We start from the raw sequence: 13,339 nt of genomic DNA, 5'->3' as shown, positions 1-13,339 counted from the left end.
ATTTAATAATAATTTGAATTTATATTTTTCTAGCTTGCTTTTTAAAGGTTTCTTTTATCTAAAGTTTAATTTCAAAGTCAGTTTCTTTCTAAACGATATTTTGATTTGAATAAAATCTAATTCTGCTTGAATAAAATTTTTTTATATTACCGATAATAATTTTTATATGTACCTTCCTATGCCTGAAATGATTCTTATAAATTTAAATACAAATTAAAATGATATTTTGCCATATCATCCATAATTTTTAACTAATCAAGTTTTTGATTTAATATCGATAGTTTTCTATTAACCGGCAATTAACAGCTTCTATTGTAGTTAAAGAAAAAGTAAACTTTAAAATTTTCATAAATAAATAATAATAAGATGAAATATAAAATATTAGAATGAAATAATTCAATAAAAGACAGCTACAAGTTTAAATTAAACAAAAAACTCATTCAGTTAAATTGAAAACCAATTGAAATTGAAAACCAATTGAAATTGAAAGCTTACACAATGATGTTTGAGGTATTTCTCTTTTGTATGTGTTTTTTATTGTGGTTTGTAAACCAATTTTTTCTAAACAATGATGTTAGAGGTATTTCCCTTTTTTTTGTGTGTGTGTTTTTATTGTACTTTTCAATACAATTTCTTCCAGTGCATAGTCTCTCGCCGAACCGCGCAAATAAAGACAATGGGAAGGCGACTTTTATTGGTTCCATTCGATGATCAGAGCGCGGCCTGTTTTGCGGCGTACTTAGTGACACCATTAACGCCACCAGCAGCAGCCAGTGTGTGTGTGTGTGTGAGTGTGTGTACTCTTAACCCCCCCCGTCCAGCTTAACCCATGCCGCCTGGTAGCCGTTTGCCAACAACACATCCACATCCGGCGTGCGCGCATGCGCAGTCCGTCGCCCGTTGCCCCGTCGTCTGTTTGATTGATTTTGTGCCACATTGCAAAGGGTTTCTTCTCGCTTTTAGTTTTTGTTTTTCTTTTTTTTTTTCGAGGCCTTTCTCTCCTTGCCTTTATGTTGTTGTTGTTGTATATTTTGTTGTACTTTTTATTGTTGAATGTTTATTGCAATCGGTGTGAAATTTCACACCGCAATGCTTAAATGATTCCCGGTCGCCGGTCGCTGGTCGCTTTCCGTCTCAGCTCCGTTTGTCTGTTGTCTGTTTTCTTTCCTTTTTTTTTATTTATTTTTTATTTTTATTTTAGTTGGTTTTTCGTGGGCCAAAAGAGAGTGCGGAAGTAGAAGAAGGTCTGGGAATTGGAGTTATGTAACTTAAATAAATCTATAAGATACTATACTATAGTAAAAAATATCTAAAAAAATGTATATATAAGGATTTTGCATCTTTAAAAATGAAACAATTATTAAGGACGAATTTTAATGTATTTAATTATAGACTAGGGAAAGCCAAAGTTTATATCTTCAAGCAGTTAGCAATTAAATTATAGGCTAAAATCGGAAACCGATCATAACTAAGCTTAAAATATTCGTTTATTTTTGTATTGACAATTGATATTTTTATATGACAATTTTTACGACAAATCTAAAATTGAAAAACTCATAACTAAGCCAAAAATGCAATAATTTTACTTCGGAAAGCTTTCCTATGTTAGTTTTTAGCAGATTAATAAATCTGCATACTCAATTAAAAATGTAAAAAATTTAAAATTTGTTTCATATTTTTCTTGACAATTTAAGCCCCTTAAAAATGTTGAAATTTTTTTAAAATTTAAAATTTAAAATTTAAAAATGTTGAATTTTTTTTTAAATTTAAAATTTTTATGGAACATAGCTAGATCGATTCGGCTTTTTATGCTGATCAAGAATATATATAGTTTATAGGGTTGGAAATGACTCCTTCCCTATTTTATTAGCTTCTGACTGAAATTGTAATACCCTGGAAGGTTATAAAAAATACATACAATTACCTAAATGGCATATTTATATATATATATATATAATATATTATATATATATATATTATACTATATATAAAATATTAAATATTATGTTTTTTGCACTCCCAAAACTAGAAGAGGGATTCCTTTACAATTTATTTAAATTAGATGATCAAAAGTTCTAAGTCGTTTTTAATATTTTAATTAAATGAGATCAAAGAAAATGTACGAAATTTTTCAAAAATTATAAAAATTAATTTATTATTTATACAATATTTACACAAAATATAAATATTATCTATTGTATTGTCCCTAATCCTACCATTTTCCATTGAATTTAACATTTAACAAGGACGTTCTGTGTGCTGCCTTTTCCCACATGATTTTCCCGACCCCCTTAACTTATTTCCATGACCAACAGGTGAATATGTTGTGTGTGTTGGTCGATAGGTTCCTGGTAGTGTAATTGCCAAAGCCACCATATATCCCATTGCCCTTGGAAATGCTGCAGAACTCTGCTTCTGCCACTGCCACTGCAACTGCAAGTTGCAAGTTGCAACAATTGGCGTCACGCTCCGTTGCCAGCAGTCCAAAGGGAGTAGAGCCACAAAAGCATGCAGCAACCACCAAAGGCCACCATACTCTATAGGGCTGATTGAAAGATTATTTTGCACTGATAACGCTAAAAACGTATGGATGGATAGCTGGATGGATGGATAGATGGATGGATGGATGGATGGATGGATGGATGGCTTGGAACCACCACCAAAGTGCAAACAAAACAAAACAAGAGTCAAATAGAGCGAAGAGGAGCCATCAAAAATAAAAAAAAGCGGCACAAAAATTGCTATTCGAAAATTGTTGCGCTTTTGGGTTTGCGTGTTTGCAGTTTGCAGTTTTTGCATTCATTGTCCACAAGCATTTCCCACAGACCAGCGACCATCATCATCATTAATAATATTGAAAAGCCCTAATTACGGTTAAGTGGCCCAAACGAGAGAATAGTGAAGAGAAGAGTCGAAAAGGGGGAAACCCTCTGCTTCCGTATTGAACTTTGCAAAGGGTTTTCTTCACTTGTATTTGGGTTTCCCTAACCTCCACTCAAGCGGATCATCATCATCATCGAGGGAGAGAGAGAGCACTCGCACTCTGTGTGTAAATCATTTTTCCCACCCCTAAGAAAAAAAAGAAAAAAACAGGGAACCTACCTTCTTCACCTGCCCAAGGTGCAGCAAATGCAGGTGCATTGCCTCAGTTTGGTTCCTGACCTACGACGACCCTCGGGTTCCCTTTCTCACCTTAATGAAATCATTTATAATTTTTCCTCTCCCTCCCTTCGTGCATTTGTTTTGCGGTCTTCAGACATCGTTGGTTTGCTTTTCCTTTGCTCCTTTGCAGGTAACTTCTTCTTCACCGTTGACTTTGGTGTTTTCCCAACACGCTTCATTGCCCATTTTCGGTGCCCATTGATATGGATGAGGAGCAGGGTCAGGAGAAGGGGAAGGAGTAGGAGCAGGATCTGGAGAGGGGTCACTTGTCTTTGGTCCTTTAGCACGTGGCTACTGATCGGTGATCGGTGATCGGTTGTATTTTTGTCTTTTTTTGGTGGTGGTGGGGCAGCTGCTCGGCTTTCAGCTGTCTCTAATGATGGCCAAGAAATAAATGTTTCAAGTTCACATAAAGATGGTTAATCGAAATGATGATTTAACAGCCAAATAAGAGAGCGAAAGGGCGAGTTTTTCGTTAGAAAATAAAATATTTAAATATTTTATTATAAAATCCGACTGGTTTTTATATTTTTATTCTCTTCAAAAATAAATAATAAAAGGGAGAGTTTTTCGTTATTAAAAATTCCTATAGGTTTTTACATTTTTATTCTCTTTCAAAATAAATAATAAAAGGGCGAGTTTTTCATTAGAAAATAAAATATTTAAATATTTTATTATAAAATCCGACAGGGTTTTATATTTTTATTCTCTTCAAAAATAAATAATAACCCTAAAAATATTTTTAATGAGACTTTGGGGAAGTTTTTATACCTGCCAATGGAATTCTAAACAAATTCATAAAATATTTCTCCAGTTTAAATTGAAACTTTCTTACTTCTAGAACAGAACATTTATGTTTTATTATACATTTTCCAGGGTATTATAATTTTATTCAATAGCATCTTACGCAGTGAAGGAATCATTTCCGACCCAATAAATCATATATATTCTTGTTCAGCATTAACAGGCGAGTCGATCTAGCTATGTCTGAAAGAAATTTAATTTTTTCAAAATTTTAAAATATTTTAAGAGGTATAAATTGTCAGAAAAAAATGGTAAAAAGTTGAATTTTTTTACATTTTTAATTGAGTATGCAGATTTATTAACCGGTTAAAAACTAGCATAAAACTACTTTCCGAATGAAAATGAATTAATTTTTGGCTGAATTATGAGATTTTTACATATTGATTTGTCGTAAAATTTGCATATAAAAATATAGATAATATCTATTAAATCATGGTATTATAATTTAAGTCAGAAGCTTAAAACTAAGTGAAGGAGTCATTTCCGACCCAATAAATCATATATATTCTTGATCAGCATCAACAGGCGAATCGATCTAACTATCTTTTAAAGAAAAATAAAATTTACAAATTTTTTTCGAAATTTTATCGTAATTTTTTCATCATTTCAATTTAAAAAAATTGATAAAAATTTTATTTTCTTTAAAATGTAAAATGAGTATGCAGATTTGTCAACCTATTAAAAACTAACACAGGACAGCTTCCCGATTTAAAATTAATGCTCTTTTGGCTTAGTTATGAGATTTTTAAACTTTGATTTATCATAAAAATGTTCATATAAAAATATAGTTAATATCGATTAAAAAATGGTATTATAATTTCAGTCAGAAGCTTAAAACTAAGTGAAGGAGTCATTTCCGCTCCTATAAATCATATATATTCTTGATCAGCATCAAAAGGCGGGTCTATTTATCTGTCTTCTGCAGGGAAAAAAATATTAAAATTTTTTTTTGAAAATTTTCATCATTAAAATTGGCAACAAAAAATTAATAAAAATTTCAATATTTTAAAATTGTAAATTAAGTATGTAGATTTATTAAGCTAATAAAGATTAGCATAAAACAGCTTTCCGAATTAAAATTAATGAATTTTTAGCGCAGTTATGAGTTTTTTCAGATTTAATTCGACAAAAAAATGGTCATATAAAAATATTGATAAATATCGATTTAAAGAATTCAAATATTTTATGCTTAATTAATTACTTTATTACTTACAAGGGTATATTAGCTTTGGCTTTCTTAAATTAGTTTCCTTTCTTGTTTTTACAAAGAGTTTAAGTTCCTTGAAAGTCTTGAAAATGTTATTCCAATTTAATTCCTTTATTAATTATCTTATTTATTTTAGTTTTCATCTTTTCTAATTAAAAACTTTGTTATAAGGGAGATTTTTAGATAGAGTTTACGCTATTTTATATTCGTTCAAACTTAATTCCTTAAGTAGTTAACCATTTTGAATACATTTTATTCTATATATTTTATTTTTAATTTAAAAAAAACCCAAGCACACTGTCATTTTCTAGTCAAATCCAGTTTTCTCAACACCCCTTTCAACTTTTTCCCAGATCGCACTGCCATTGGAATCTACATACATTTATATAGAATAGATTTTCATTTTTACAGCAGAATTCATAGCCCACAGACATCGTTCGAAAGTAACATCAAGTAAAATATCAAAAGATTTTGAAAAGTTTGACCCCCCAAAATTTTTTGAAAGAAACCAAAAAAAGAAAGAAAACCCCAAAAGGAATATATAATAGAATTATACTCGCTATCCTTTTTCGATTTGCATACAAATTCGTAGTTTTTGTCGTTTCCCGGGTCCAGACATGCCGCAGTCCCGAGCATCGGTGCCAACCCAAAGCCATTCCAGCTCTCAGGTATATTCGAAGCCTGTGTTGAATGAACGAATATTGGAGAATATCTGGACAATGAGACCGTTGGGAGGTACAGGTGGTGCTCTCAAAGCTCTGGCCAAGAATGTGGCCCAACATATGAATCTCAATAGGAGTACCCTCAAGCGTGTGGTGGCCCAGGTGGTGGCGGAGCATCATAATCTTGGCCAAGTGGATGACTACAAGGGTCACATGTATTATGCCAAGCCAGAACGTTTGAATTTCTTAAATCTCCTCGCCCAATCCAAGGAGGCACTCGATGATCTCCTGCTATTGGATCCACGAATGGCAAAGAAATTTCATCGCAAAGATCAAAACAAGAAGAACTTGAAGACATCCAGGGTAAGCTCACAAATTAAATTCAGGCCAAGATCCAAGACCAAACTGGTGGCTTCAGCAACGACCATGCCAAGGAAGGTATCAATTCCTACTCCAGCTCGTACGCTTGGCAAAGGTATTTCCACCACAAAGTTGGTTACAGCTCAGTCAAAGAAATCGCCTCGAAAGTCTGTTCAGACTTTAAAGAAGATGCCAACAAAGACGCAACCTCTGGTTGTTGTTAAGGATATGAAACAAGAGCAGCGAACAGCTTCCCGGACACGTTCACCATTTCGTTCCCGTTCAGCCTCACCTCAAGTCAAGACCAAACGAACTTCTAGAATACAGAAATCCAGTTCCTCTCATCATCGTTTGCCAGCGGGTTCCACTCGGAAAACAATAGGAATAACCAGGAAACCAACAGTTTTGGCCACCAAATCAACCAAAATCACATCCTTAAACAAGATCAAATCCAAGTCGCAGGTGAAGACTGAAAGTAAAGCCAAATCACCGCTAAAAACCAAGTCGGGCCGGTATCTAAAACCCATCAAAGGAAAGTCCTACAAGCAGGTTGAAAAATTCAAGAGTGAAGACATAGATGTAATAACCGATACGGATACGTATACGGATACGGAAATGGAACCAAAGCAAAGACGTCGAGTGATCAAATCAATGACCAAAACCCGTTCCCGTTCCCGTTCCCGTTCCCACTCCCCCAAACGTTACCGTTCCCCCTCACCCAAACGTTACCGTTCCCGCTTCCGGCGCCGCCAACCTTCACCCGTAGCCCGTTCACCCTCTTCAACCACAACAGCCACCACAGTGGTCTCACGTCGTTTCCCCAAGACCCGGCAACAGGAGGAGACTTTAACCGCCAAGGTTTTGACCAAGGCTTTAACCAAAGCTTTGGCCAAGGCATTCCCACAAACCACCCAATCGCAGGTGAGGACACGGGAGGTAGAGAGATCACCGGAAGAGGCCGAAACACCGGTACAGACATCCTTCCGGAATTATGATAAACCCTGGTTGGTGCCAAAGATCAAGACACGACGCCTGGTTGCCGGTAGCCTGGAAAAGAGTGAGAAAAAGCAGCAGCAAAAGAAGCAACAGCAGCAAAAGCAGCAGCAAAGGAAGCAACAAAAGAAGCAACATCATCAGGATGAGCGGCAGGAGGATGGGGAGGAGCAGGATCAAGATGAGGTAATGAAACCCCGGAAATCCCGCACTCATGTGGGTCATCAGATGCGTAAAGTGGACTTTCCCTGGTATACACCATATCAATTTCAGGGTGGTGCCGGTGCCACCCAGCAACCAAGTCCGCGTAGCTCCTCCATACCACTAATGGCCAAGAAACGCCTCAAGAGTCATCATTTGAGACGAGAGGAGGGAATTGATAAAATATTAAACTATGGCTCTGGTTTATATCGTCGTCATCGTGGCGAATGGATGCCAGCCAAGAGGACATCATCACATCATCTACCCAAAGAACGTTCAAAGGTCACAAGGCGTTCGTCCTCTCTCCAGGCACGTTGGAAGGTCACCAAGCGTGGCAAGTCTGGCAAGAAATCAAACAAGAAGCAAGCAAAGCCATCCATTGAGGGTTTCCATCTGCCACCGCCTCCACCCTCAGCGGTTAGTTCCGACGATCGGGTTCGTCCACGTCGCAGGTCACAGTCGAAGAAGCCCAAACCCGTGGAGAGTAGCCTGGGCAGCTATGCTGACCTCATCCAACCCTCCGACTCCAAGGAGGCCATGAAGCGTTCCAAGCGCCGCCTCAGCATTGCCTTCATGTCCAAACACGGCCGGGGAAGTCGTCATCGTCATGTCCCGCCAGTCTGGAAATAGGACATCTCTTGGTCCTGAAGACGGCCAAGTTCATTTTTAGTCTCGGAACCCCATTGATTTAATATCTTATGTCAGTTTAATAATTGAAACTAAATAAATTCCAAACTTGGGACAGTGCGCCTGGAGGGAGTTTAGTTATTTCGAAATTAGGATACAAGTTGAGCAATAAATTTGGAAATATATAAGTGACTTAACTTAAATTTAGTTCAAGATTAAGTCTATAAATATCTTTTTTAGAGATATTTTACAGACTTTGCGCTTGGGGGAGTTTAGTTATTTCAAAATTAGGATACAAGTTGACCAATAAATTAGGAAATATATAAGTTATTTAACTTAAATTTAGTTAATGATTATCCTTTGCTTCCTCAACCATTGAAATTCCTTTTCTTAAAGATATTTGATAGACATTTTCTAAAGAAAAACTTTTAAAAGCTTAGGACAGTGCGCTTGGGAGTTTAGGTCTTTCAAAATTTGAGAATAATTTAAGAAATATATTAATAAATTAACTTAAATTTAGTTCAAGATTATGTTTTATCTTCTCAACTTTTGAAATATTTTTTTCTAGACATTTATAAGACGTTTTCTTAGGTAAAATAATTATTAAAGCCTATTATTATTTATAAATTGACTAATTAATTATTTAATAATTTACTGAAGTAAATAATTTGTAAATATTTAAATAAAGATTATACTCTGATCTTGGAACCTTTGAAATATATATATTTTATAGACCTTTGCCAGGCATTTCCTAAGGTCAAATAATTATGCAAGTCTAAGCTCTATTAAAGCCTTGAAATTACCTGGTCTGGTTAATCTTATAAAAATATATTAAATATGTCTAAATATATTTATTAAAAATATTAAAAATATATATCCAACAATTGAATTATTTTTAAATATTTTTTAGCTCTCTAAATAATATATTTTAACTCCTTCTGTAAGAACACCTCTTCAGAGATAGTCGCAAATAAGTCTAGAGTAGCTGTTTATGTTTTTCTTAATATATATAAAGCAATAAATAAACTAATAAATACATCAAAAATAAATTAATAAACTAAAATATAATTTAAGTTACCTCTCTGATTTCCCAACCATTAAAATAAATATTTACCATTTTAAATGTTTGAACAACATTTATGCAATAATAATTTAAGACTAAACTCTTTTACAAGCTTAATGTTGCCCGGGTAACTCTTATATTTATATATTAAAATGTATATTAAATATATTTCTAAAACTCTTCTAATTCCTAAAAATACTGTAAACTCTCTGTAGCATATTTTTAAAGCTCTTCTCTATTAAAGAAACCCCTTCAAAGCCAGTCACACAGGTAAAACCCCAAAGTAGCTGAAATCAAAACCTACTTCCGGGCAAAAGGGTTTTTCAGGGTCAACCAATCAAGACCCTTAAGCTGGCGCTTAACCCCGTGTCAAATGTCCTTAACCAATATCAATATAAAAGCGCGAAAGGAAAGGAATTTCTTCTATTTTTTTTTTTTTTTGTATTGTTTTGAAACTAGGAAAACCCTGAATTGTCTTTAAACCAACTCCAAAAAAAAAAACCCTTTTCCGCCTCCGTTGTTATGTCAAATATATACATATATTTTTTCATGCATGCAACAAAATTCCCTGGGGAGAACCAGAAGTCAGTCGATGAGCTCAACAAAAAAAAAAGAAAATATACAAAAAATAAATACAAAACAAAAAATTACAACAAGAGAGAGCAAAAGACAAGGACGAAGACAAGGCCCATAATTTAAGTCGCTAAAGTTTTGCGCCTTTTGTTTGGCGGGGCAAAAGTTATTGAAAATCGCGAAAAAAAAGGGGGTTGATGGGGACGAAAAGGACGAAAAGGACGAAAGGGTTCGAAATTGAAAAAGAAAGCGAATGTCAGGTGGCGGCAGTGGCTTCTCGGCGGTTTTTTTTGGTGTGGGTGATTTAGTGTTAAATAAAAACTTTTAAATTGCCATTTGATCGTTTGTTTAGCGACAATAATGTCGTCGTTTTCCCGTTGTCATTCCACCAGGGTTCCTTGCCTTCAATTGAATGTGCGCCCTGGGTCCTGTGACAGGTTTATAGGTCGCTTTTTCCCTGTCTTAAGAGAATATATATATATATATATACACAAATATATATATATATACTATATAGAGAAAAGGGGTGAAGTCTCCTTGGCGAGGGCGTCGTGACAATGACATTGTTTCGCTGACAGTTGTAGCAAATTTATTGAAAAGGTGTTCCCCGGTTATCGAAATTTTCTTCGTTCCTTTTCTCTCTCTCTCTCTCTCTCTGACATCTTAACAAAAAAAAAAAAAAAAAAAAAAAAAAAAATTTATTGATATGTTGAAATTGCTTCTTTGCCCATAAAAAGTTTGACAGCTCCATTTTTTGCTGGCTTCATTGTTGTAAATTTGACAGCAATTGTTTTGTTTGACAGTTTGTCGTCTCCAGCAAAATGATGATGTCAATATGCAAAGCAGTTCTTTGCGAGGGTGATGTGTGGTATCCCGTCTCCACATCCCAATCCCAATCCCAATCAAAGGGTTTTTCTTTCCGATTCAAACTGAATGCATGAATGAATGAATGAGTGAGTGAATGAATGACTCCAGTCTCTTTTGAATGGGTTATTGGTGAGCTGACAGCGGGCGTTGATGGTTTTGCAGAAGGTTTTTGCATAAATTCCATAGTCATCTTTTTTTTTATATTTTGTAAAGAATGGGTAAGGAATTTATAGCTATTAAGGGGTATTATTAGATATTTATGAATTAAGACAGTCAATAAGGTTAATAAAGTGGGTGGAGAGTGAATTTTTGGGTATGTTTAAGTCTTGATAATATACTCATTATGATATATATGATGTATTAAAAGGCAGATTAATTATTAATTATTATATTATTATGATATCTATGTAATATTTTCTGCATTAAAAAGCAGATTCTTTCTTTTAAGAAATTAGTTAAATAATTTATCATAGCTTTTTAATAATAGTAATATTACAATTCTCTAGAATTTCGCTTCTTGAACTACATTCTTTTTATTTTTTTAGAAGCAAAAGTACTTCATTTTTCTCCAACAATTTTGTAGACTGTTTCTATTCTATTTTTTAAAATTTATATAGATTGTTACAGTTGCCAATGAACTTTCCACTATTTGCCATTGAACTTGGCCCAAGTTTGAGGCTAGCTCTGCAATTTAAGTTCCTTCAATTCCACCATTTTTCCCGGCCACAATTTTCCACAATATTTATGTATGAGCCAGTCAGTCGAGCGACATAGAGAGACGTAGAAGAGGTGTATTCTTTATGAGACTGTTTCGTTTTTCGCTTAATCGCACTAGAAAATCTCTAGAAAAGAAGATGGCTTAGATGGTAGAAAAATACATAGAAGGCAAAAAAAAAAAAGAAAAAAACGCGGCGAGCGTTCAACTTGAAAATATGCCAAAAGACAATTGGTTGTTCGGTTCTTCGGTTGTTTGGCTCTTTGGAACGCTAAGGGCACGGCCCAGTCACCAGTCTTCGTGGAGAGTCTTCTTAGCCAAGTCTAAAGTCTTCGTCTTCGTCTTCGTCTTTGGTGTTGTCTTCTTCAATGCCAAGCGAAGCGTGAACACTATTAGAGGGCATGGTCTGCGGGACGCAGGTGGGCAGGCATTTATTAATAATTACCACACAGAGATGGGAAAGAGAGTAAAAAAAATAGTACATAGTAGGAAATTTATTTGTTATTTATCTTTTTGGCATTATGCATGAATGGCAATAAAAAATACACGAACGTGTATATATAGTTTTATTCCAACAAAAACAAAAATATAATGAAGAGTAGGTTTGAGTTGAAGTTGGAGTTTGAGTAACATTAAAGCCAGTTCTTAGTTCTCAGTTCTCAGGTGTACGAGTCTTCTTTGATAGGGGAGTTCGTTGGTTCGTTCGGTCAATAGATTTAGATCACTTTGCTGGGGAAGAGGGACAGACACAAAGACTCATAAAAATAATGAGCTGGGCACGACGACGACGACGACGACGACGACGACGACGACGACGACGACGACGACGACGACGACGACGACGACGACGACGACGACGACGACGACGACTACGAACTATGACTGTGGCAATGGCGACAATCATGATGTAGATGATGTTGGTATGGCGATAGTGCGTAACGAGAGTATAAGGCATTTTGAAAGGGAACAAATAATGTTTTTATGTATATGGATTTATCAAGAAAGTCTCTTTTTGTAAATATACATTTCCAACAATCTATATTTTTCAACAATTCCACAACAAATGTAAGGTGTTGTTGTTGAACTTAACAAAAAAATTATAAAGATAAAAAGGGAAGAAGGATTTACAGAAAATGATTTTGGTTAGACATAGTTGGAATATATTTCTTACATTTCCAACAATGTACATATTTCAACAATACAACAACAAACCGAAATTATTGTTATTGAACTTAACAAAAAGGCAGAGTATAAAGAGAGAACTAGAATACAAAATTAAGAAAGAGTAACAGATAAAAAGAATATAATAAGGCATAGTTGGAATATATCTATTACCTTTATAGCAATGTAGATTTTTCAACAATTCAACAACTAATGTAATTCATAAGTAATATAAATTGTGAAGCCTTCAAAAGTGTAGTCTTTCAACTCAAACAAAGGCAGAAAATAAGAAGAAATACGTAAAGAGTATAGATCTTCCTCTACCACTGTCATAAAGATTCCTCCCTTTTAAGAAAACCCTAAAACATTATGGCTATGAAACCCTGGTTACCAGAACCTTTGCCAAATATGGGGGCCAGTCTCCAATTCAGATTTTGATTATGATTATGATTACGATTGCGATGATAATGTATGTACCTTGGTCTCGACTCTAAACGATGCTAATCTTATTGACTTTCGTAACTGCCCCCAAACCACATGTCAGAATCTTCTCCTCCGTCAGCAGAGCTTCCATTTATAGTACTTTTTCTTATCGTTGGCAAACAATGAAATAATTTCTGATTCCGAAATGTGAAGTGCTATTATTGTTTAGCCATTCCGCCTTATTTACTCAACTATTTGTGTGTGTGTTTATATTTATATTCATATATATACTATATCTTTAAGGGGAGAAGGAACCGAAACCCAAACTGAAAACGAAATCACAAACTATTCTTGGAAAATTGGCCTCATGGCTTTGGCATGCTGCGGTTTGCCTGATGAAACCTAAGCTGTAAGCTACAACTGAACCCAGTTTTTCTTCTCGCTTCATATCTTATCTTAAAAAAAAAAAAGAAAAACAGACCAAATAAACCTCGGGAGTACAGAGAAGCCTTGATGATAAG

The 13,339-nt window shown here is 34.7% G+C and overlaps 1 protein-coding gene across 1 annotated transcript; it reads left to right on the top strand.

Annotated features, from left to right (window-relative positions):
* The first annotated feature begins 5,514 nt into the window (after positions 1-5,514).
* LOC110178023 (uncharacterized) lies at positions 5,515-8,136 on the top strand. The gene has a single exon (XM_020945038.2). It carries the CDS (start codon positions 5,791-5,793, stop codon positions 8,017-8,019), a length of 2,229 nt encoding a protein of 742 aa, XP_020800697.2. The 5' UTR covers positions 5,515-5,790; the 3' UTR covers positions 8,020-8,136.
* The last annotated feature ends 5,203 nt before the right edge of the window (positions 8,137-13,339 follow it).

The sequence above is a fragment of the Drosophila serrata genome, unplaced genomic scaffold, assembly GCF_035046125.1.
Source record: "Drosophila serrata isolate PLE 108 unplaced genomic scaffold, ASM3504612v1 contig_292, whole genome shotgun sequence".
Taxonomy (NCBI): domain Eukaryota; kingdom Metazoa; phylum Arthropoda; class Insecta; order Diptera; family Drosophilidae; genus Drosophila; species Drosophila serrata.
Note: the sequence above shows the minus strand (reverse complement) of the source record. Positions and strands in the feature narration are given on the sequence as shown.

Bases quoted from the DNA above. Each gene is read 5' to 3' on its own strand.
- LOC110178023 (XM_020945038.2), top strand. From the start codon at position 5,791: ATGCCGCAGTCCCGAGCATCGGTGCCAACCCAAAGCCATTCCAGCTCT.